This window comes from Heterodontus francisci, chromosome 4, assembly GCF_036365525.1.
Source record: "Heterodontus francisci isolate sHetFra1 chromosome 4, sHetFra1.hap1, whole genome shotgun sequence".
NCBI classification, from domain to species: Eukaryota; Metazoa; Chordata; class Chondrichthyes; order Heterodontiformes; family Heterodontidae; genus Heterodontus; species Heterodontus francisci.
The window spans coordinates 1,817,430-1,843,732 of record NC_090374.1 but is presented as its reverse complement, the minus strand read 5'-3'; the positions used below and the strand labels follow the sequence as shown (position 1 = coordinate 1,843,732).

Sequence of the window (26,303 nt, the reverse complement as noted above, 5' to 3'; positions counted from 1 at the left end):
GACAATCTTTTTACCAAAAGCAATTGTAAATATTTTTGTGCTGTTTTGATATCCCTTGCAAGTTTCCTCATTTCGTACTCCTTTTTGCAGCTTTTGTTAAATTCATTCATGGGATGTAGGCATCACTGGCTAGGCCAGCATTTATTGCCCATCCCTAATTGCCCTTGAGAAGGTGGTGATGAGCTGCCTTCTTGAACCGCTGCAGTCCATGTGAGGTAGGTACACCCACAGTGCTGTTAGGAAGGGAGTTCCAGGATTTTGACCCAGCGACAGTGAAGGAACGGCGATATAGTTCCAAGTCAGGATGGTGTGTGGCTTGGAGGGGAACTTGCAGGTGGTGGAGTTCCCATGCATTTGCTGCTCTTTTCCTTCTAGGTGAAAGAGGTCGCGAGTTTGGAAGATTCTGTCTAAGGACCCTTGGTGCGTTGCTGCAGTGCATCTTGTAGATGGTACACACTGCTGCCACTGTGTGTCAGTGGTGGAGGGAGTGAATGTTTGTGAATGGGTTGCCAATCAAGTGGGCTGCTTTGTCCTGGATGGTGTCGAACTTCTTGAGTGTTGTTGGAGCTGCACCCATCCAGGCAAGTGAAGAGTATTCCATCACACTCCTGACTTGTGCCTTGTACAAAGAATAGTACAGCACAGGAACAGGCCATTCGGCCCTCCAAGCCTGCGCCGATCTTGATGTCTGCCTAAACTAAAACCTTCTGCACTTCCGGGGACCGTATCCCTCTATTCCCATCCTATTCATGTATTTGTCAAGAAGCCTCTTAAACGTCTCTATGGTACCTGCTTCCACCACCTCCCCCGGCAACAAGTTTCAGGCACTCACCACCCTCTGTGTAAAGAACTTGCCTCGCACATCCCCTCTAAACTTTGCCCCTCTCACCTTAAACCTATGTCCCCTAGTAACTGACTCTTCCACCCTGGGAAAAAGCTTCTGACTATCCACTCTGTCCATGCCGCTTATAAATTTGTAAACATCTATCATGTTGCCCCTCCACCTCCGTCGTTCCAGTGAAAACAATCCGAGTTTATCCAACCTCTCCTCATAGCTAATGCCCTCCAGACCAGGCAACATCCTGGTAAACCTCTTCTGTACCCTCTCCAAAGCCTCCACGTCCTTCTGGTGGTGTTGCGACCAGAATTGCACGCAATATTCTTAGTGTGGCCGAACTAAAGTTCTGTACAGCTGCAGCATGACATGCCTATTTTTATGCTCTATGCTCCGACCGATGAAGGCAAGCATGCCGTATGCCTTCTTGACTACCTTATCCACCTGCGTTGCCACTTTCAGTGACCTGTGGACCTGTACGCCCAGATCTCTCTGCCTGTCAATACTCCTAAGGGTTCTGCCATTTACTGTATACTTCCCACCTGCATTAGACCTTCCAAAATGCATTACCTCACATTTGTCTGGATTAAACTCCATGTGCCATTTCTCCGCCAAAGTCTTCAACCGATCTATATTCTGCTGTATCCTCTGACAATCCTCATCACTGTCTGCAACTCCACCAACCTTTGTGTCGTCCGCAAACTTACTAATCAGACCAGCTACATTTTCCTCCAAATCATTTATATATACTACAAAGAGCAAAGGTCCCAGCACTGATCCCTGCGGAACACCACTCGTCACAGCCCTCCATTCAGTAAAGCACCCTTCCACTGCTACCCTCTGTCTTCTATGACAGAGCCAGTTCTGTATCCATCTTGCCAGCTCCCCTCTGATCCCATGTGACTTCACCTTTTGTATCAGTCTGCCATGAGGGACCTTGTCAAAGGTAGATGGTGGACGGGCTTTGGGGAGTCAGGAGGTGAGTTACTCGCCACAGGAATCCTAACCTCTGATCTGTTCTTGTAGCCACAGTATTTATATGGCTACTCCAGTTCAGTTTCTCGGAACATAGGAAGATCGGGAGAGGAGTAGGCCATTCAGTCCCTCGAGCCTGTCCGCCATTCAATGAGATCATGGTTGATCCGCGGCCTAACTCCATATACCTGCCTTTGGCCCGTATCCCTTAATATCTTTGCTTAACAAAAATCTATCTATCTCAGATTTAAAATTAACAACTGTTCTAGCTTCAACTGCTGTTTGTGGGAGAGAGTTCCAAACCTCTACCACCCTTTGCTTGAAGAAGTACTTCCCAACATCTCTCCTGAACGGTCTGGTCCTAATTTTTAGACTATGCCCCCTAGTTTTAGAATCTCCAACCAGTGGAAATAGTTTATCTTTATCTAGCCTGTCTTTTCCTGTTAATATCTTGAAGACTTCAATCAGATCACCCCTTAACCTTCTAAATTCTGGCGGAAATTTGTGTAATCTCTCTTTGTAACTTCCCCCTGTAGTCCAGGTATCATTCTTGTAAACCTACTCCCTCCAAGGCCAATATATCCTTCCTCAGGTGTGGTGCCCAGAACTGCTCACAGTACTCCAAGTGGGGTCTAACCAGGGTTTTATACAGCTGCAGTATAACCTCTGTGTCTTTATACTCCAATCCTCTAGATATAAAGGCTAGCATTCCATTAGCCTTTTTGATTATTTTCTGCACTTGCTCATGGCATTTTAAAGATCTATGCACCTGAACCCCCAAGTCTCTTTGGACATCCACTGTACTTAACCTCTTCCCATTTAGAAAGTACCCTGATCTATCCTTTTTTGGTCCAAGATGGATAATTTCACACTTGCCCGCATTGAAATCCATCTGCCACAGTTTTGCCCACTTACCTAGTCTGTCAATATCTTTTTGCAATTTTATGCTATCATCTAGACTGTCTACAATGCCGCCTAACTTTGTATCGTCAGCAAATTTGGATATATGACTTACTCTGCCATCATCTAAGTCGTTAATGAATAATATGAATAATTGAGGCCCCAACACAGATCCCTGCAGGACACCACTAGTCACATCCTGCCAATCGGAGTACTTACCCATTATCCCCACTCTCTGTCACCTACCACTCAACCAACTTCCTAACCATGTCAATAATTTTCTCTCAACTCCATGGGCTTCTACCTCAGTTAACAGTATCTTATGTGGGACTTTATCAAATGCCTTCTGGAAGTCCATATAAATAACATCCATAGACACTCCCCTGTCCACTACCTTAGTCACCTCTTCACAAAATTCAATGAGATTTGTCAGGCATGACATTCCCATCATGAATCCATGCTGGCTGTCCCTGATTAACTGAAATTTTTCGAGGTGTTCAGTCACCTAGATTGATTATCCTTGATTATCCAGTCACCATCCTTGATTATAACCTCCAGCAACTTGCCCACCACAGATGTCAGGCTAACTGGTCTGTAATTTCCCTGGTTCCCCCTTTCACCCTTCTTAAAAAGTGGAGTGACATGTGCAACTTTCCAATCCAGAGGGACCACTCCTGAATCTAGGGAACTCTGAAAGACAAAAGTTAGGGCATCTGCAATGTGCTCCCCGACTTCCTTTAACACCCTCGGATGGAAACCGCCAGGTCCTGGGGATTTCTCACTCTTTAGTTCCATTAATTTCCCTGTTACTGATGATTTACCTACGTTAATTGTATTAAGTCCCTGTCCCCTATCGGCTATTAATTTTTTCGCGACTTCCGGCAAGTTATCCTCCTTTTCAACTGTAAATACTGAGGCAAAGTAATTGTTCAACATGTCTGCCATTTCCCCATTATCAATGACAATATCTCCATTTTCAGTTTTTAGTGGGCCGACATTGCTCTTGATCACCCGTTTTCCCTTTATGTAACTATAAAATTTCTTCTTATTGATTTTGATGCCCCTTGCAAGTTTCCTTTCATAATCTCTTTTAATAGCTCTTATAAGCTGCTTTGTGACCCTTGGCTGGTCTTTGTATCGATCCCATTTGTCTGGATCTGTGCTGCGTTTTTTTATTTTTGTAAGCCCTTTCTTTTTGTTTTATGTTATCGCTAATCTCTTTAGTTGTCCATGGCTGTTTTTTTCTGTGAAGTGGAGCTTTTTCCTCTCAGGGGTTTATACTCGCTCTGTATTTCGTTAAATGTTTCTTTAAATATTCTCCATTGTTCTTCAGTCGTTTGACCCATTAACAGATCTACCCAGTTTACTGTGGACAGTCTCTGTCTCATTCCGGTAAAGTTCAGCCTTATCCAAGTCTAAAATTCTAGTAGCTAATTCGTGCTTTACACTTTCAAACACTACCTTGAATTTGATCATGTTGTGATCACTATTTGATAAATGTTCACACACAGTTAGGCTACTAATTAAATTTGGCTCATTATTCATAACTAAATCTAATATCGCCTGTCCCCTTGTTACATCTAGAACATACTGCTATAGGAAACTATCCCGAACACATTCCAGAAATTCACTACCTTTCTGACAGGTGCTAGTCTGCCTCTCCCGATCTATGTGTAAGTTAAAATCCCCCATTAATACTACTCTGCCTTTGTTACACACTTGCCTAATTTGTGCATTTATACAATCTAACACCTCAGAACTGCTACCAGGGGGTCTATACACAACATCTATTACAGTTTTAATTCCTTTTCTGTTCCTCAATTCCACCCATAAGGTCTCCACTGGATTCTTTCCCCTCATTATATCCTCCCTCACCAATGAGGTGATATTATTTCTAATCAGTAAGGCTACTCCATCCCCTCTGCCATTTTCCCTGTCCCTCCTGTAAACTTTATAACCAGGTATATTTAGTTCCCAGTCCCGACCATCCTGCAGCCACGTCTCCGCAATGGCCACCACATCATAATCTTCCATTTGAATTTGCGCCTGCAGCTCATCTAGTTTATTCCTTACACTCCATGCATTTGTATATAGAACTCTTATTTGGGCTATACCCCCTAACCTGTCCCTCAGCACTGATGCTTTATTCGCCTATTTATTATTTCTCTTTTCTGGTTTACACAGTATACGTCTTGCAGTTTGGTAACAATCAGCCTCACCACTAACCTGCACTTCTACCTTCTCCTTTAACTTCCTGTTTTTCCATGTAACTGAACCCTCCCCCCCACTATTACATTTAAAGCCTTATCCACAGCCCTAGTTATACGATTCGCCAGGACTCTGGTCCCAGCATGATTCAGGTGGAGCCCGTCCCAGTGGAACAGCTCCCTCCTTCCCCAGTACTGGTGCCAATGCCCCATGAATTCGAACCCATTCCTCCCACACCAATCTTTGAGCCACGGATTTACCTCTTTCATCGTATTGACCCTTTGCCAATTTGGTCATGGCTCAGGTAGTAATCCGGAGATTATTAAGTTTTTGGTTCTGCTTTTTAATTTAGCCCCGAGCTGTTCATATTCCCTCAGCAGAACTTCAAACCTCGTTCTACCTGTATCGTTGGTACCAACGTGGACCACGACAACTGGATCTTTCCCCTCCCACTCCAAGTTCTTCTGCAGCCCAGATGAGATATCCTGAACCCTGGCACCAGGCAGGTATCAGAGCCTTTGGGACTCTTGATCCTGGCCACAGAGAACAGTGTCTATGCCCCTAACTATACTGTCCCCAATTACGACATTTCTCTTTTCTCCCACCACTTGAATGGCTCCCTGTACCACGGTGCTGTGGTCAGTTTGCTCATCCTCCCTACAGTCCCTGCTCTCGTCCACACAGGGAGCAAAAATCTCGAACCTGTTGGACAAGGACAATGGTCAATGGTAACCCCTAGGATGTTGATAGTGGGGGATACAGTGATGGTAATGCCAATAAATGTCAAAGGAAGATGGTTAGATTCTCTCTTGTTGGAGACGGTCATTGCTTAGCACTTGTGTGGCACGAATGTTACTTGGGGAACAGATAGGCGCTACTGTGGCCATCAACGTGACTCCAGGATGGTGCGTTGCCTCCCTGGTGCCAGGGTCCGGGATGTCACTGAACGGCTGCAGGGCATCCTGAAGGGGGAGGGTGATAAGGCAGAGGTCATGGTACATGTTGGTACCAATGACATAGGCAGAAAGAGGGATGAGGTCTTGCATCAAGAATTCAGGGAGTTAGGCAGCAGACTAAAAAGCAGGACCTCTCGGGTTGTAATCTCTGGAATACTCCCAGTGCCACGTGCTAGCGAGTATAGAAATAGGAGAATAGCACAGATGAATGCGTGGCTTAAGAGTTGGTGCAGGAGGAAGGGTTTTAGATTCCTGGACCACTGGGACCGTTTCTGGGGAAGGTGGGACCTGTACAAGTGGGACGGTCTACATCTGAACCAAAGGGGGACTAACATCCTTGCTGGCGGGTTTGCTAGTGCTGTTGGGAGGAGTTTAAACTAATTTGGCAGCGGGAGGGGACGCAGACTCAGAGCAGAATAGGGACACAGCTAAACACAGGAAAGTGAACAAGTCAGAGGGAATACAGTGGAAGTAAGTTTCAAGGGAGTAAGACCAGGATGGATGGCCTCCACTTTAATGCCAGGAGTATTACAGGTAAAACGGATGAGTTAAGGGCAAGGATTGACACGTGGAATTGTGATCTCATAGCCATCACGGAGACATGGTCGAGGGAGGGGCAGGATTGGCAGCTCAATATCCCGGGATACAGAATCTTCAGGCGAGACACTGGAGGGGGTAAAAGAGGAGGGGGCACTGCAATATTAGTTAAGGAGTCAGTTACTGCAGTAAGGAGAGATGATATCTTGGAGGGGGCATCAAATGAAGCTTTATGGGTAGAGTTTAGGAATAAAAAAGGGACAGCTACATTGCTAGATGTTTATTATCGACTCCCAGATAGTCAGCGGAAAATTGAGGAGCAAATATGTGCGCAATTTGCAGAGGTATGTAAAAATAATAATAGGGTAATTATATGAGGTGATTTCAACTTTCCCAACATTAATTGTGATAGTCATCGTGTTAAGGGCTGAGTTGGAGTGGAGTTCTTAAAATGTATACAGGAGAACTTTTAGCTCAATATGTAGAGGATCCAACAAGGGAGGGTGCAGTGCTGGACCTAATTCTGGGGAATGAAGCCGGACAGGTGGTTGATGTGTTGGTGGGGGGGCATTTTGGTGATAGCGACCACAACATGGTACAATTTACGCTTGTTATGGAGAAAGAAATAGACAAGTTGCAAAAAAAGGTTTTGGATTGGGGGAGAGCGAATTTTAGTAAAATAAGGCAGGATCTGGCCAAGGTAGACTGGAAAGAGTTACTTGTCAGGAAATCTACAGAAGAGCAGTGGGGGACATTCAAAAAGGAAATGGGGAGGGTACAGGCCCAACATGTTCCCTCTAGGGTAATAGGTAGGAGCAACAAGCCCAGAGAACCATGGATGACCAGAAACATTCAGGGTACGATGAGAAGGAAAAGAGAGACTTTTAGCAAATACAAGGAGAGCAAATCAATGGAAGCATTAGTGAAGTACAGAAAGTGTAGGATGGAGCTTAAGAAAGCAATTAGGAGAGCAAAGAGGGGATATGAGAAAGCTCTGGCTGGTAAAAGTAGTGAAAATCCCAAGATATTCTACAAGTATATCAATGGGAAGCGGATAACCAGGGAAAGAGTTGGACCCATTAGGGACCAAGGGGGAAATTTGTGGGTGGAGCCAGAGGACATTGGTAGGGTGTGAACGAATAATTCACATCTGTCTTCACCCAAGAGAAAGAGGATGTAGATATGGAACTTAGAGAGAAAGACTGTGAGGTTCTTGAGCAAATTGTCATAGGGAGTGACAAGGTATTGGAGGTTTTGGCAGGCTTAAAAGTGGACAAATCTCCAGGTCCGGACGATTTGTGACCCAGGATGCTGAGGGAGGCGAGGGTGGAGATTGCAGGGGCTCTGACCCTAATTTTTAATTCCTCTCTGGCCACGGGGGAGGTGCCAGAGGACTGGAGAACAGCTAATGTGGTCCCACTATTTAAGAAAGGTTATAGAGATAAGCCAGGGAACTACAGACCAGTAAGTCTCACGTCAGTGGTAGGGAAACTATTGGAGAAAATTCTGAGGGAGAGAATCTATCACCACTTGGAGAGGCAAAATTTGATTAGGAATTGTCAGAGGGAGGTCATGCCTAACAAATTTGATTGAATTTTTTGAGCATGTGACCAGGTGTGTAGTTGAGGGTAGTGCAGTTGATGTAGTTTACATGGATTTAAGCAAAGCCTTTGACAAGGTCCCACATGGGAGACTTATCAAGAAAGCAAATGCACATGGGATACAGTGTAACTTGATAAGGTGGATTCAAAATTGGCTCAGCTGTAGGAGACAGAGAGTGATGACAGATGGCTGTTTTAGTGACTGGAAGCCAGTGTCCAGTGGCGTACCACAGGGATCTGTGCTGGGTTCCCTATTGTTTGTCATTTATACAAACGACATAGTTGATTATGTGGTGGGCAGGATCAGTAAGTTCGCGGATGATACAAAGATTGGCCGAGTGGTTAACAGTGAGGTGGAGTATCTTAGGTTACAGGAAGATATAGACGGGATGGTCAAATGGGCAGAAAAGTGGCAGATGGAATTTAATGCTGAAAAGTGTGAGGTGATACACTTTGGAAGGAGTAATGTGACACGGAAGTATTCAATGAATGGCCTGACACTGGGAAGTTCTGAGGAACAAAGGGACCTTGGCGTGTTTGTCCATAGATCTCTGAAGGCAGAAGGGCAGGTTAATAGGGTGGTGAAAAAGGCATATGGGACACTTGCCTTTATCAATCGAGGCATAGATTACAAAAGCAGGGAGGTCATGTTGGAGTTATACAGAACTTTGGTAAGGCCACAGCTGGAGTACTGTGTGCAATTCCGGTCACCACATTATAGGAAGGATGTGATTGCATTGGAGGGGGTGCGGAGGTGATTCACCAAGATGTTGCCTGGGATGGAACATTTAAGCCATGAAGAGAGGTTGGAGAGGCTTGGGTTGTTTTCGCTGGAGCAGAGAAGACTGAGGGGTGACCTGATCGAGGTGTACAAGATTATGAGGGGCATGGACAGGGTGGATAGGGAGCAGCTGTTCCCCTTAGTTGAAGGGTCAGTTATGAAGGGAAACAAGTTTAAGGTGATGGGCAGGAGGTTTAAGAGGGACTTGAGGATGAACCTTTTTACCCAGAGGGTGGTGACGGTCTGGAATGCCCTGCCTGGGAGGGTGGTAGAGGCGGGTTGCCTCACATCCTTTAAAAAGTACCTGGATGAGCACCTGGCACGTCATAACATTCAAGGCTATGGGCCAAGTGCTGACAAATGGGATTAGGTAGACAGGTCAGATGTTTTAATGCATCGGTGCAGACTCGATGCGCCGAAAGGCCTCTCCTGCACTGTATTATTCTGTGATTCTGTGAATGTTACTTGCTATTTATCAGCCCAAGCCTGGATATTGTCCAGGTATTGCTGCATTTCTACACGGACTGCTTCAGTATCTGAGGAGTCGCAAATGGTGCTGAACATTGTGCAATCATCAGCAAACATCCACACTTCTGATCTTATGATTGAAGGAAGGTCATTGATGAAGCAGCTGAAGATGGTTGGGCCTAGGACACGACGCTGAGGAACTCCTGCAGTGATGTCCTGGGACTGAGATGATTGGCCTCCAACAATCACAACCATCTTCCTTTGTGTTAGGGACGAGTCCAACCAGCGGAGAGTTTTCCCTGATTCCCATTGACTCCAGTTTTGCTCGGGCTCCTTGATGTCATACTTGGCCAAATGCTGCCTTGATGTCAAGGGCAGTCACTCTCACCTCACGAGTTCATCTCTTTTGTCCATGTTTGAACCAAGGCTGTAATGAGGTCAGGAGCTGAGTGGCCCTGGCGGAACCCAAACTGAGCGTCAGAGATGAAGGAACTAAATGTAATATCTCCAAATTTGCAGATGACACAAAACCGGGTAGGAGGGTGAGCTGTGAGGAGGATGCAGAGAGGCTTCAGGGTGATTTGGACAAGTTGAGTGAGTGGGCTAATGCATGGCAGATGCAGTATAATGTGGATAAATGTGAGGTTATCCACTTTGGTAGCAAAAACAGGAACAAAGAACAAAGAACAGTACAGCACAGGAACAGGCCATTTGGCCCTCCAAGCCTGCGCCGATCTTGATGCCTGTCTAAACTAAAACCTTCTGCACTTCCGGTGACCGTATCCCTCTATTCCCATCCTATTCATGTATTTGTCAAGATGTCTCTTAAACGTCGCTATCGTATCTGCTTCCACCACCTCCCCTGGCAGCAAGTTCCAGGCACTCACCACCCTCTGTGTAAAGAACTTGCCTCGCACATCCCCTCTAAACTTTGCCCCTCTCACCTTAAACCTATGTCCCCTAGTAACTGACTCTTCCACCCTGGGAAAAAGCTTCTGACTATCCACTCTGTCCATGCTGCTCATAACTTTGTAAACCTCTATCATGTCGCCCCTCCACCTCCGTCGTTCCAGTGAAAACAATCCGAGTTTATCAAACCTCTCCTCATAGCTAATGCCCTCCAGACCAGGCAACACCCTGATAAACCTCTTCTGTACCCTCTCCAAAGCCTCCACGTCCTTCTGGTAGTGTGGCGACCAGAATTGCACGCAATATTCTAAGTGTGGCCTAACTAAGGTTCTGTACAGCTGCAACATGACTTGCCAATTTTTATACTCTATGCCCCGACCGATGAAGGCAAGCATGCCGTATGCCTTCTTGACTATCTTATCCACCTGCGTTGCCACTTTCAGTGACCTGTGGACCTGTACGCCCAGATCTCTCTGCCTGTCAATACTCCTAAGGGTTCTGCCATTTACTGTATACTTCCCACCTGCATTAGACCTTCCAAAATGCATTACCTCACATTTATCTGGATTAATCTCCATCTGCCATTTCTCCACCCAAGTCTCCAACCGATCTATATCCTGCTGTATCCTCTGACAATCCTCATCACTATCTGCAACTCCACCAACCTTTGTGTCGTCCGCAAACTTACTAATCAGACCAGCTACATTTTTCTCCAAATCATTTATATATTCTACAAAGAGCAAAGGTCCCAGCACTGATCCCTGCGGAACACCACTAATCACATCCCTCCATTCAGAAAAGCACCCTTCCACTGCTACCCTCTGTCTTCTATGACCGAGCCAGTTCTGTATCCAACTTGCCAGCTCACCTCTGATCCCGTGTGACTTCACCTTTTGTTCCAGTCTGCCATGCGGGACCTTGTCAAAGGCTTTACTAAAGTCCATATAGATAACATCCACTGCCCTTCCTTCATCAATCATCTTGGTCACTTCCTCAAAAAACTCAATCAAATTAGTAAGACACGACCTCCCCTTCACAAAACCATGCTGTGGAAGGCAGATTATTATGTGAACAGCTATAAACTGAGAGATGGGAATATGCAGCGTGACTTGAGTGTTCTCGTACACCAGTCGCTGAAGGTAAGCATGCAGGTGTAACAGGTGATTAAAAAAGGCAAATGGTATGTTGGCCTTCATAGCGAGAGGATTCGAGTACAGGAGCAGGGATATCTTGCTGCAATTATACAGGGTCTTGGTGAGGCCACAGCTGGAATATTGTGTGCAGTTTTGGTCTCCTTATCTGAGGAAGGATGTTCTTGCTATAGAGGGAGTGCAGCGAAGGTTTACCAGACTGATTCCTGGGATGGCAGGACTGACGTATGAGGAGAGATTGAGTCGGTTAGGATTATATTCGCTGGAATTCAGAAGAGGGAGGGGGGGATCTCGTGGAAACCTATAAAATTCTAACAGGACTTGACAGAGTAGATGCAGGAAGGATGTTACCAATGGTGGGGGAGTCCAGAACCAGGGGTCATAGTCTAAGGATACGGGGTAAACCATTCAGGACTGAGATGAAGAGAAATTTCTTCACCCAGAGAGTGGTGAGCCTGTGGAATTCACTACCACAGAAAGCAGTTAGTTAGTTAGCACTGAAACAGGCCCTTCGGCCCACCGAGTCTGTGCCGACCATCAACCACCCATTTATACTAATCCTACACTAATTCCATATTCCTACCACATCCCCACCTGTCACTATATTTCCCTACCACCTTCCTATACTAGGGACCATTTATAATGGCCAATTTACCTATCAACCTGCAAGTCTTTGGCATGTGGGAGGAAACCGGAGCACCTGGAGGAAACCCACGCAGACACAGGGAGAACTTGCAAACTCCACACAGGCAGTACCCAGAATTGAACCCGGGTCGCTGGAGCTGTGAGGCTGCAGTGCTAACCACTGCGCCACTGTGCCGCCCCAGTTGAGGCCAAAACATTGTATGTTTTCAAGAAGGAGTTAGATATAGCTCTTGGGGCGAACGGGATCAAAGGATATGGGGCGAAAACGGGAACAGGTTACTGAGTTGGATGACCAGCCATGATCATAATGAATGGCGGAGCAGGCTCCAAGGGCCGAATGGCCTACACCTGCTCCTATTTTCTCTGTTTCTATGTTACTTGTACTTTTTTCAATTTAGTGTAGTGTATTTGCTGCTCACAGTGTGGTCTCCTCTACATTGGGGAGACCAAGCGCAGACTGGGTGACCGCTTTGCGGAACACCTCCGCTCAGTCCGAAAGCAGGACCCCGAGCTTCCGGTTGCTTGCCATTTCAACACTCCCCCCTGCTCTCATGCTCACATCTCTGTCCTGGGATTGCTGCAGTGTACAGAGCTGTTCATTATTCTGCCATTAACACTCTGTGAACTAATATTTTGTCTTTAAATACAACTATTACTATTCCCTTTGGTGCCCTATGACATCTTTGTCATTTAATCTCTCCTGCCCTCCGCCCTATCACAGACCTTCCTTTTTGTTTGCCCCCTTCCTTGTTTCACTTGTTTAAAATCTGTTGCATTTCTAACCTTTGCCAGTTCTGATGAAAAGTCACAGACCTGAAACGTTAACTCTGTTTCTCTCTCCACAGATACTGCCTGACCCGCTGAATATTTCCAGCACTTGCTGTTTTTATTAACTCTGTTTCTCTCTCCACAGATACTGCCCGACCTGCTGAGTATTTCCAGCACTTGCTGTTTTTATTAACTCTGTTTCTCTCTCCACAGATACTGCCCGACCTGCTGAGTATTTCCAGCACTTGCTGTTTTTATTAACTCTGTTTCTCTCTCCACAAATACTGCCCGACCTGCTGAGTATTTCCAGCACTTGCTGTTTTTATTAACTCTGTTTCTCTCTCCACAAATACTGCCTGACCTGCTGAGTATTTCCAGCACTCGCTGTTTTTATTAACTCTGTTTCTCTCTCCATAGATACTGCCCGACCTGCTGAGTATTTCCAGCACTCGCTGTTTTTATTAACTCTGTTTCTCTCTCCACAGATACTGCCCGACCTGCTGAGTATTTCCAGCACTTGCTGTTTTTATTAACTCTGTTTCTCTCTCCACAGATACTGCCCGACCTGCTGAGTATTTCCAGCACTCGCTGTTTTTATTAACTCTGTTTCTCTCTCCACAGATACTGCCCGACCTGCTGAGTATTTCCAGCACTTGCTGTTTTTATTAACTCTGTTTCTCTCTCCACAGATGCTGCCTGACCTGCTGAGTATTTCCAGCACTTGCTGTTTTTATTAACTCTGTTTCTCTCTCCACAGATACTGCCCGACCTGCTGAGTATTTCCAGCACTCGCTGTGTTTATTAACTCTGTTTCTCTCTCCACAGATACTGCCTGACCTGCTGAGTATTTCCAGCACTCGCTGTGTTTATTAACTCTGTTTCTCTCTCCACAGATACTGCCCGACCTGCTGAGTATTTCCAGCACTTGCTGTTTTTATTAACTCTGTTTCTCTCTCCACAGATACTGCCTGACCTGCTGAGTTTTTCCAGCACTTGCTGTTTTTATTGACTCTGTTTCCCTCTCCACAGATACTGCCTGACCTGCTGAGTATTTCCAGCACTTGGTGTTTTTATTAACTCTGTTTCTCTCTCCACAGATACTGCCCGACCTGCTGAGTATTTCCAGCACTTGCTGTTTTTATTAACTCTGTTTTTCTCTCCACAGATACTGCCCGACCTGCTGAGTATTTCCAGCACTTGCTGTTTTTATTAACTCTGTTTTTCTCTCCACAGATACTGCCTGACCTGCTGAGTATTTCCAGCACTTTGTTTTTATTTTATTTTAAAAAGCACTGGGGTTCATTTCTGGTGGAACGGAATTGAAAAGGAGAGAAGGTAAGTTAAACTCTCCCAACACAGGGTGTAGATATATTTAAAGGGCAGCTAGATAATCATGATGGAGAGAGGAACAGAAGTATATGTTGATGGTGTTAGATGAAGAGGGATGGGACATGGTTTCCGACGTACAGTTTTGGATGAGCAGAAATTTTCTCCAATTAAAGACTGTAGCCATTGATTTTGGATCCTGCTCCAAACTCCGTTCCCCAGCCACCAACTCCACCCCTCTCCCTGGTAACAGTCTGAAATTAAGCCAGTCTGTTTGCAACCCTGGTGTCATCTTTGACCCCCAGATGAGCTTCTGACCTCATATTCATGCTATCACTAAGTCCGCCTATTTCCACCTCCGTAATATCACCTGACTTCACCCCTGTCTCAACTCATCTGCTGCTGAAACCCTCATCCATGCTTTTGTTACCTCCAGACTTGACTATTCCACCACACTCCTCACTGGTCTCCCACATTCTACTCTCTGTAAATTTGAGATCATCCAAATCTCTGCTGCCTGTGTCTTAACTCACACCAAGTCCCATTCCCCCATCACCCCTGTGCTCACTGACCTACATTGACTCCCGGTCAAGCAACATCTTAATTTTAAAATTCTCATCCTTGTTTTTAAATCCCTCCATGGCCTCACCCCTCCCTATCTCTGGAATCTGCACTGAGTGCTGCTTGAGGGCACAGAGTGAAGAAGGGAGTTTGGTAAGTGAGTGGATTTTAAAGGTTAATCTCTCTGAAGTCTAGTTTTTGTTTTGTTTACATTTAGCAATTAATTTAAATTACTGTTTAAGTTAAGAAGTCAGTTAGGTTTTTTACAGTTTTAAACAGGGATATACAAGCTCTCTGAGAATAGCTGTAGCTAGATAATTAGGTAGCTAGCTTAAACTTGGTTTCTGACCTCTGGCAGAGCTGACATAGCATTGTTTACAGGGAACAAAAATTCAAGGGACTCTCAGTGCTGCTTGACCGCACTGAGTGCTGCTGGATGGCACAGAGTGTGAAGAAGGGAGTTTGGCAAGTGAGGGAGTTCAGTAAGGAGGGAAACTATAAACTGAGAGAAAATAAATTTGTCTGCACTCAGAGCTACTTTGAGTGCACAGAGTGTAAAGTGCGAGTTGGTGCATGAGGGAGGGGCTCCTTTCTTTTTCAGCCTCCAGTAGCTGCCTCTCTCTTCAGTACAGGCTTCAAGGGGATTTGGACAGACTTAGTGAGTGGGCAAGAACCTGGCAGATGGAATATAATGTGGAAAAATGTGAGGTTATCCACTTTGGTAGGAGAAATAGATGTGCAGAGTATTTCTTAAATGGTAAGATATTAGAAAGTGTAGATGTACAAAGGGACCTGGGTGTCCTTGTTAATAAGTCACTGAAAGCTAACATGCAGGTGCAGCAAGCAATTAGGAAAGCTAATGGTATGTTAGCCTTTATCGCAAGAGGATTTGAATACAGGAGTAGTGAAGTCTTGCTTCCATTGTATAGAACCTTGGTTAGACAGCACCTGGAGTACTGTGTGCAGTTTTGGTCCCCTTACCTTAGGAAGGATATTATTGCCATAGAGGAAGTCTAACAAAGGTTCACCAGACTTGTTCCCGGGATGGTGGGACTGTCCTATGAAGAGAGATTGGGGAAACTGGGCCTGTATTCTCTAGAGTTTCACAGAATGAGAGCTGATCTCATTGAGACCTACAAAATACTTAAGGGGATAGATAAGGTGGATGCAGCTAAGATGTTCCCCCTGGATGGGGAGTCTAGAACCAGGGAACACAATTTCAAAATAAGGGGGAAGCCACTTAGGACCGAGATGAGGAGAAATTTCTTTACTCAGAGGGTTGTGAATCTTTGGAATTCTCTACCCCAGAGGGCTGTGGAAGCTCAGTCATTGAGTATGTTTAAAGCAGAGATTGACAGGTTTCTAAATACCCATGACATAAAGGGATATGGGGATAGTGTGGGAAAAAGGCTTTGAAGTGGATGATCAGCCATGATCGTATTGAATGGCGGAGCAGGCTCGATGGGCTGAATGGCCTACTCCTACTCCTGCTCCTATGTTCCTACCTCCTCCAGCCCCACAACTCTTAAGAAAGAGTTAGATATAGTTCTTAGTGCTATTGGGATCAAGGGATATGGGGAGACAGCGGGAACAGGGTACTGAATTTGGATGATCAGCCATGATCGTATTGAATGCGGAGCAGGCTTGAAGGGCCGAATGACCTACTCCTGCTCCTATTTTTCTATGTTTCTATACCTGTGCTCACCTAATTCTGGCTTCTTGTGCATCCCTGATTTTAATTGCTTCACCATTGGTGGCTGTGCCTTCAGTTGCCTTGGCCCCGAGCTCTGGAATTCCCTCCCTACACCTCTCCACCTGTCAGACACTCCTTAAAACCTACCACTTTGACCAAGCTTTTGGTCATCTGACCTAACATCTCCTTTTGTGGCTTGCTGTCATACTTTGTTTTATAATGCTCCTATGAAGGCACGAAATAAATATAAGTTGTTGTTGTTGTGTGGAGCATAAACACTGGCATAGACCTGTTGAGATGAATGGCCTGTTTCTATGCTGTAAATACTTTGTAAAGACATACGCACAGAAACCAATCCACCGCGATGATGAGCGTGATGTCGTCTGTCGGAAGCCCCACCGATGTCAGCACGATCACCATGGTAACCAGGCCTGCCTGGGGGATGCCTGCAGCACCAATACTGGCAGCTGTGGCAGTGATACTGGATTTAAAAGAAAAACAAGGATATTAAACAATTTCTCCAGAATAATTCACATCAGATCTAACAGCATTATATAATGAAATGGAGCCATTCAGTTGGGGATGGGGTTGTATTTGTAACAATTTGAAAGACCCAGGATGTAGGAGTATCAATTATATTAAATTGGGGGAAGGCAAATTTTACAAAACTGAGAGGAGACCTGGCGAAAGTGGACTGGATACAGTTATTTGAAGGAAAATCAGTGGCAAACCAGTGGGAGGCATTCAAAAGCAAGATACTACAGGCACAGTGTAGGCATGTCTCTACAAAGATAAAGGGTGGTGCTGCCAAATCTAGAGCTCCCTGGTTTCTAGAAGCTTACAGGGTAAGTTAAAGCAGAAAAAGAAAGCTTATGACGATCACAAAAAGCTTCTTAATGCTCAAGGGGACGAGTGGCATATTCCTGCTCCTAATTCGTATGTTTGTATGTTTGTCCTCACTTTCCACCCCACCAGCCACCACATCCAAAGGATCATCCTCCGCCATTTCCGCCACCTCCAGTGTGATGCCAGTTACCTGTCATTTTAATTCACCACCCTGCTCTCATGCCCACATTTCTGTCCTTGGCCTGCTGCAGTGTCACACGAACATACGAATTAGGAGCAGGAGTAGGCCACTCTGCCCCTCGAGCCTGCTCCGCCATTCAACAAGATCATGGCTGATCTGATTGTAACCTCAACTCCACATTCCCGCCTACACCTGATAACCTTTCATCCCCTTGCTTATCAAGAATCTATCTACCTCTGCCTTAAAAATATTCACCGCCTTTTGAGGAAGAGAATTCCAAAGACTCACGACCCTCTGAGAGAAAAAAATGTCTCCTCATTTCTGTCTTAAATGGGCGACCCCTTATTTTTAACAGTGACCCCTAGTTCTAGATTCTCCCACAAGGGGAAACATCCTTTCCACATCCACCCTGTCAAGACCCCTCAGGATCTTATATGTTTCAATCAAGTTGCCTCTTACTCTTCTAAATTCCAGCGGATACAAGCCTGACCTGTCCAATCTTTCCTCATATGACAGCCTGCCCATTCCAGGTATTCGTCTAGTAAACCTTCTCTGTACTGATTTAAATAAGGAGACCAATATTGTACATAGCACTCCAGATGTGGTCTCACCAATGCCCTGTATAGCTGAAGCATAACCTCCCTAATTTTGCATTCAATTCCCCTCACGATAAACGATAACATTCTATTAGCTTTCCTAATTACTTGCTGTACCTGCATACTAACCTTTTGCAATTCATGCACTAGGACACCCAGATCCCTCTGCATCTCAGAGCTCTGCAATCTCTCACCATTTAGATAATAAGCTTCTTTTTTATCCTTCCTGCCAAAGTGGACAATTTCACATTTTCCCACATTATTCTCCATTTGCCAGGTCTTTGCCCACTCACTTAACCTATCCATATCCCTTTGTAGCCTCCATATGTCCTGTTCACAACTTACCTTCCTACCTTTTTTGTGTCATCAGCAAATTTAGCAACCATACCTTCGGTCCCTTCGTCTAAGTCATTTTTATAAATTGTAAAAAGTTGAGACCCCAGCACAGATCCCTGTGGCACACCGCTCGTTACATCTTGCCAACTGGAAAATGACCCATTTATGCCGACTCTCTGTTTCCTGTTAGCGAACCAATCTTCTATCCATGCCAATATGTCACCCCCTACACCATGAGCTTTTATTTTCCACAATAACCTTTGATGTGGAATCTTATCAAATGCCTTCTGGAAATCTAAGTACAGTACAGGATATATCAGATGAATACGTGGCTGGAGAAATGGTGTAAGGGGGAGGGATTCAGATTCCTGGGACATTGGGACCGGTTCTAGGGAAGGTGGGACCAGTACAAGTTGGACGGGTTGCATCTGGGCAGGACCGGGCCCAAGTTCCTCGGTGGGGTGTTTGCTAGTGTTGTCGGGGAGGGTTTAAACTGGAATGGCAGGGGGATGGGAATCTGAGCAGGGAGACAGAGGAGGGGAAAACAAGGATAGAAATGAAGACAGAAAGATAAGAAGCAAAAGTGGAAGGCAGAGAAAACAAGGGTGAGAAACAAATGGGGCCGTAGTGCAAAATAAAGCTAAGATGACTAACAATGTTAAAAAGACAAGTCTAAAGGCATTGTGTCTTAATGCACGGAGCATTCGCAATAAGGTAGATGAATTAACAACGCAAATAGATATGAACGGTTATGATATAGTTGCGATTACGGAGACATGGCTGCAGGATGACCAAGGATGGGAAACGAACATCCAGGGGTATTCAATATTTAGGAAGGACAGGCAAAAAGGGACAGGAGGTGGGGTAGCATTGTTAGTAAAAGAGGAAACATAGAAACAGAGAAAATAGGAGCAGGAGTAGGCCATTTGGCCCTTCGAGCCTGCTCCGCCATTCATTATGATCATGGCTGATCATCCAACTCAGTAGCCTGTTCCCGCTTTCCCCCCATACCCTTTGATCCCTTTAGACCCAAGAGCTATGTCTAACCTATTCTTGAAAACATACAATGTTTTGGCCTCAACTGCTTTCTGTGGTAGTGAATTCCACAGGCTCACCACTCTCTGGGTGAAGAAATTTCTCTTCATCTCTGTCCTGAAAGGTTTACCCCGTATCCTTAGACTATGACCCCTGGTTCTGGACTCCCCCACCATTGGAAACATCCTTCCTGCATCTACCCTGTCAAGTCCTGTTAGAATTTTATAGGTTTCTATGAGATCCCCCCTCACTCTTCTGAACTCCAGCGAATATAATCCTAACCGACTCAATCTCTCCTTGTACATTACTCCCGTCATCCCAGGAATCAGTCTGGTAAACCTTCGCTGCACTCCCTCTATAGCAAGAACATCCTTCCTCAGATAAGGAGACCAAAACTGCACACAATATTCCAGGTGTGGCCTCACCAAGGCCCTGTATAATTGCAGCAAGACATCCCTGCTCCTGTACTCGAATCCTCTCGCTATGAAGGCCAACATATCATTTGCCTTTATTACTGCCTGTTGCACCTGCATGCTTACCTTCAGCGACTGATGTACGAGAACACCCAGGTCTCGCTGCATATTCCCCTCTCTCAGTTTATAGCCATTCAGATAAAAATCTGCCTTCCTGTTTTTGCTACCAAAGTGGATAACCTCACATTTATCCACATTATACTACATCTGCCATGCATTAGCCCACTCACTCAACTTGTCCAAATCACCCTGAAGCCTCTCTGCATCCTATTCACAACTCACCCTCCCACCCAGTTTTGTGTCATCTGCAAATTTGGAGATATTACATTTAGTTCCCTCATCTAAATCATTAATGTATATTGTGAATAGCTGGGGTCCTAGCACCGATCCCTGCGGTACCCCACTAGTCACTGCCTACCATTCGGAAAAAGACCCATTTATCCCTACTCTTTGTTTCCTATCCGCCAACCAATTTTCTATCCATCGCAATACACTACCCCCAATCCCATGTGCTTTAATTTTACACGCTAATGTCTTATGTGGGACTTTGTCGAAAGCCTTCTGAAAGTCCAAATAAACCACATCCACTGGCTCCCCCTCATCAACTCTACTAGTTACATCCTCGAAGAATTCTAGTAGATTTGTCAAGCATGATTCCCCTTTCGTAAATCCAGGCTGACTCTGCCCGATTCTACCACTGTTCTCCAAGTGCTCTGCTATAAAATCTTTGATAATGGACTCTAGAATTTTCCCCACTACCGACATCAGGCTGACTGGTCTATAAATCCCTGCTTTCTCTCACCTCCCTTTTTAAATAGAGGGGTTACAGTAGCTACCCTCCAATCTGCAGGAACTGTTCCAGAGTCTGTAGAATCTTGGAAGATGATCACCAATGCATCCACTATTTCTAGGGCCACTTCCTCAAGTACTCTGGGATGCAGGCCATCAGGCCCTGGGGATTTATCGGCCTTCAATCCCATCAATTTCCCCAACACCATTTCTCTACTAATACTGATTTCCTTCAGTTCCTCTCTTTCACTAAGCCCTGTGTTCCCCAACATTTCTGGTATGATATTTGTGTCCTCCTTTGTGAAGACAGAACCAAAGTATGCATTTTGTCGATCAGCCATTTCTTTATTCCCCATAATAAATTCCCCTGTTTCTGACAGGGACCTACATTTGTCTTCACCAATCTTTTTTTCTTCACATACCTATAGAAACTTTTACAGTCAGTTTTTATGTTCCCCACAAGCTTGCTCTTGTACTCTATTTTCCCCTTCTTAATCAATCCCTTAATCCTCCTTTGCTGAATTCTAAACTGCTCCCAATCCTCAGGTCTGTTGTTTTTTCTGGCAAATTTATATGCCTCTTCCTTGGATCTAATGCTATCTCTAATTTCCCTTGCAAGCCATGGTTTGGCTACCTTTCCCGCTTTGATTTTGCGCCAGACAGGGATAAACAATTGTTGCAGTACATCCATGCACTCTTTAAATGTTTGCCATTGCCTATCCACCGTCATCCCTACAAGTAACGTTTCCCAATCCGTCATGGCCAACTCGCGCCTCATACCTTCGTAGTTTCCTTTACTAAGATTCAGGACCCCAGTCTCAGAATCAACTACGTCACTCTCCATCTTGATGAAGAATTCTATCATAATATGGTCGCTCGTCCCCAAGGGGTCTCGCACCACTAGATTGTCAATTATTCCTCTCTCATTACACAATACGCAGTCTAGGATGGCCTCTTCTGTAGTTGGTTCCTCAACGTATTGGTCCAGAAAACCATCCCATATACACTCCAAGAATTCCTCCTCTATGATATTGTGACTAATTTGATTTGCCCAATCTACATGCAGATTAATGTCACCCATAATTACAGATATTCCTTTATTGCATGCGTCTCTAATTTCCTGTTTAATGCCATTCCCAACATCACCACTACAGTTTGGGGGTCTATATACAACCCCCATTAACATTTTTTGCCCCTTAGTGTTTCTCAGCTCTATCCATACAGATTCCACATCGTCAGAGCTAATATCTTTCCTCACTATTGCGTTAATTTCCTCTTTAACCAACAATACAACTCCACCGCCTTTTGCTTTTTGTCTGTCCTTCCTAAATACTGAATACACCTGGATGTTCATTTCCTATCCCTGGTCACCTTGCAGCCATGTCTCCGTAATCCCGACTATATCATACCCGTTTACATCTATTTGCGTGATTAATTCATCCACTTTATTGCGAATGCTCCGCGTGTTAAGGGACAAAGCCTTAAGGCTTGTCTTTTTAACATTACTTGGCCCCTTCCCACTAATTTTCACTGTGACCCTGTTTGATTCTGGCCCTTGATTTCTCTGCCTATCACTTTTCTTATTCTCCTTACTGTCTTTTGTTCTTGTCTTTGCTTCCCCCCTCCTCTGACTCCTTGCAAAGGTTCCCATCCCACTGCCATTTTAGTTTAAACCCTCCCCAACCACTCTAGTAAATACTCCCCCGAGGACATCAGTCCCAGTTCTGCCCAGGTGTAACCCGTTCAGTTTGTACTGGTCCCACCTCCCCCAGAACCGGTCACAATGTCCCAGGAAACTAAAACCCTCCCCCTCACAACATCTCTTCATCTACGTATTCATCCGATATATCCTGCTATTTCTACTCTAACATGTGGCACTGGTAGTAATCCTGAGATCACTACCTTTGAGGTCCTACTTTTCAACTTACTTCCTAACTCCCTATATTCTGCTTTTAGGACCTCATCCTTTCTTTTGCCTATATCATTTGTACCAATGTGTATCACGACCACTGGCTGTTCACCCTCTCCCTTCAGAAGGTCCTGTAACCGCTCTGAGACATCCTTGACCCAGCACCAGGGAGGCAACATACCATCCTGGAGTCTCTTTTGCAGCCACAGAAACACCTATCTATTCCCCTTACAATTGAATCCCCGATAACTATTGCATTCCCACACTCTTTATTCCTCCCCTGTGCAGCAGAGGCAACTGTGCTGCAATGAATTCGGCTGTTGCTGCTTTCCCCTGAGAGGCCATTCCCCCTAACAGTATCCAAAACAGTATATCTGTTTCGCAGGGGAATAGCCACAGGAAATTCCTGAACTGCCTGCCTAGTCCTCTTACTGTGCCTGGTGGTCACCCATTCCCTTCCTGCCTGTGGGGTCTGAGCCTGTCGTGTGACCACCTCTCTTTAAGGAAATCAATGCAATAATGAGGAAGGATATTGGCTCGGAAAATCATGATGTAGAATCTGTATGGGTGCGAAGAAACACCAAAGGACAGAAAATGTTGGTGGGGGTTGTCTATAGGCCCCCAAACAGTAGTGGAGATGTAAGGGATGACATTAAACAGGGAATTAGAGACACATGCAATAAGGGTACAACTGTAATCACGGGTGACTTTAATCTACATATAGATTGGTCAAACCATATTAGCAATAATACTCTGGAGGAGGATTTCCTGGAGTGTGTATGTGATGATTTTTTAGACCAATATGTTGAGGAACCAACCAGAGAACAGGCTATCCTAGACCTGGTATTATGCAATGAGAAAGGATTAATTAACAACCTTGTTGTGCAGGGTCCCTTGGGGAGGAGCGACCATAACATGATTGAATTCATCATTAAGATGGAGAGTGAAGTAGTTGAATCCGAAACTAGGGTCCTGAATCTAAATAAAGGAAACTATGAAGGTATGAGACGTGAGTTGGTTATGGTAGATTGGGGAACTTTACTAATAGAGTTGATGGTAGATAGGCAATGGATAATATTTAAAGAACGTGTGCATGAATCACAACAATTATTCATTCCTGTCTGGCGCAAAAATAAAACCGGAAAGGTGGCTCAAACATGGCTTACAAAAGAAATTAGGGATATTATTAGAGCCAAAGAGGAGACATATAAAATTGCTAGAAAAAGCAGCAAGTCTGAGGATTGGGAGCAGTTCAGAATTCAGCAAAGGAGCTCAAAGAGGTTGATTTAGTGGGGGAATTCGAGTATGAGAGTAATATTGCAGTGAACTATAAAAACTGATTGTAAAAGCTTCTATAAATATGTGAATAGAAAAAGATTAGTGAAGACAAATGTAGGTCCCTTACAGTCGGAGACGGGGGAAATTATAATGGGGAACAAAGAAATGGCAGAACAATTAAACACATACTTTGGTTCTGCCTTCACAAAGGAGGACACAAATTACCTTCCAGAAATGTTCGGGAACCGAGGGTCTAATGAGAGGGAAATCAGTATGAGTAAAAAAATGGTGCTCGGGAAATTAATGCGGTTAAAGGCTGACAAATCCCCAGGGCCTGATAATCTACATCCCAGAGTATTAAAGGAAGTGGCCCTGGAAATAGTGGATGCATTGGTGGTCATCTTCCAAAATTCTATAGACACTGGTGCAGCTCCTACAGATTGGAGGGTGGCAAATGTAACCCCACTATTTAAAAAGGGAGGGAGGGAGAGAAAAAACAGGGAATTACAGACCATAGAGTCATACAGCATAGAAAAAGGCCCTTCAGCCCACCGCGTCCATGTCGAACATAATGCCTATCTATACTAATCCCACCTTCCTGCATTAATTTCATATCCCTCTATGCCTTGCTCATTCAAGTACCTGTCTAGATGCCTCCTTAATGTCGCTACTGTTCCTGCCTCCACCAGTTAGCCTTACATCAGTAGTGGAGAAAATGCTAGAGACTATTATAAAGAACAAAGAAAAGTACAGCACAGGAACAGGCCATTCGGCCCTCCAAGCCTGCGCCGATCTTGATGCCTGCCTAAACTAAAACCTTCTGCACTTCCAGGGACCGTATCCCTCTATTCCCATCCTATTCATGTATTTGTCAAGATGCCTCTTAAACGTCACTATCGTACCTGCTTCCACCACCTCCCCCGGCAGCAAGTTCCAGCCACTCACCACCCTCTGTGAAGAACTTGCCTCGCACATCCCCTCTAAACTTTGCCCCTCGCACCTTAAACCTATGTCCCCCAGTAACTGACTCTTCCACCCTGGGAAAAAGCTTCTGACAATCCACTCTGTCCATGCCGCTTATAACTTTGTAAACATCTATCATGTCGCCCCTCCACCTCCGTCGTTCCAGTGAAAACAATCCGAGTTTATCCAACCTCTCCTCATAGCTAATGCCCTCCAGACCAGGCAACATCCTGGTAAACCTCTTCGATACCCTCTCCAGAGCCTCCACGTCCTTCTGGTAGTGTGGCAACCAGAATTGCACGCAATATTCTAAATGTGGCCTAACTAAAGTTCTGTACAGCTGCAGCATGACTTGCCAATTTTTATACTCTATGCCCCGACCGATGAAGGCAAGCATGCCGTATGCCTTCTTGACTACCTTATCCACCTGCGTTGCCACTTTCAGTGACCTGTGGACCTGTACGCCCAGATCTCTCTGCCTGTCAATACTCCTACGGGTTCTGCCATTTACTGTATACTTCCCACCTACTTTAGATCTTCCAAAATGCATTACCTCACATTTATCCGGATTAAACTCCATCTGTCATTTCTCCGCCCAAGTCTCCAACCGATCTATATCCTGCTGTATCCTCTGACAATCCTCATCACTATCCGCAACTCCACCAACCTTTGTGTCGTCCGCAAACATACTAATCAGACCAGCTACATTTTCCTCCAAATCATTTATATATACTACAAACAGCAAAGGTCCCAGCACTGATCCCTGTGGAACACCACTAGTCACATCCCTCCATTCAGAAAAGCACCCTTCCACTGCTACCCTCTGTCTTCTATGACCGAGCCAGTTCTGTATCCATCTTGCCAGCTCACCTCTGATCCCGTGTGACTTCATCTTTTGTACCAGTCTGCCATGAGGGACCTTGTCAAAGGCTTTACTGAAGTCCATACAGATAACATCCACTGCCTTTCCTTCATCAATCATCTTCATCAATTCCTCAAATAACTCAATCAAATTAGTGAGACACGACCTCCCCTTCACAAAACCATGCTGCCTCTCGCTAATAAGTTTGTTTGTTTCCAAATGGGAGTAAATCCTGTCCCGAAGAATCCTCTCTAATAATTTCCCTACCACTGAAGTAAGGCTCACCGGCCTATAATTTCCTGGATTATCCTTGCTACCCTTCTTAAACAAAGGAACAACATTGGCTATTTTCCAGTCCTCTGGGACCTCACCTGTAGCCAATGAGGATGCAAAGATTTCTGTCAAGGCCCCAGCAATTTGTTCTCTTGCCTCCCTCAGTATTCTGGGGTAGATCCCATCAGGCCCTGGGGACTTATCTACCTTAATGTTTTGCAAGACACCCAACACCACCTCCTTTTTCATAATGAGATGACTGAGACTATCTACACTCCCTTCCCGAGGCTCATCCTCCAGCAAGTCCTTCTCTTTGGTGAATACTGATGCAAAGTACTCATTTAGTACCTCGCCCATTTCCTCTGGCTCCACACATAGATACCCTTCTCTGTCCTTGAGTGGGCCAAACCTTTCCCTAGTTACTCTCTTGCTCTTTAAATATGTATAA

At 45.0% G+C, this 26,303-nt stretch overlaps 1 protein-coding gene across 1 annotated transcript in view; it reads right to left on the bottom strand.

The window, feature by feature from the left end:
* The window catches only part of slc1a3a (solute carrier family 1 member 3a), a 687,310-nt gene that overhangs the window by 598 nt on the left and 660,409 nt on the right, over nt 1-26,303 (bottom strand). The window contains exon 9 of the mRNA XM_068029072.1: nt 16,661-16,795. Within this exon, the coding sequence (XP_067885173.1) occupies nt 16,661-16,795 (135 nt within the window). The remainder of the gene's footprint in view (nt 1-16,660; nt 16,796-26,303) is intronic.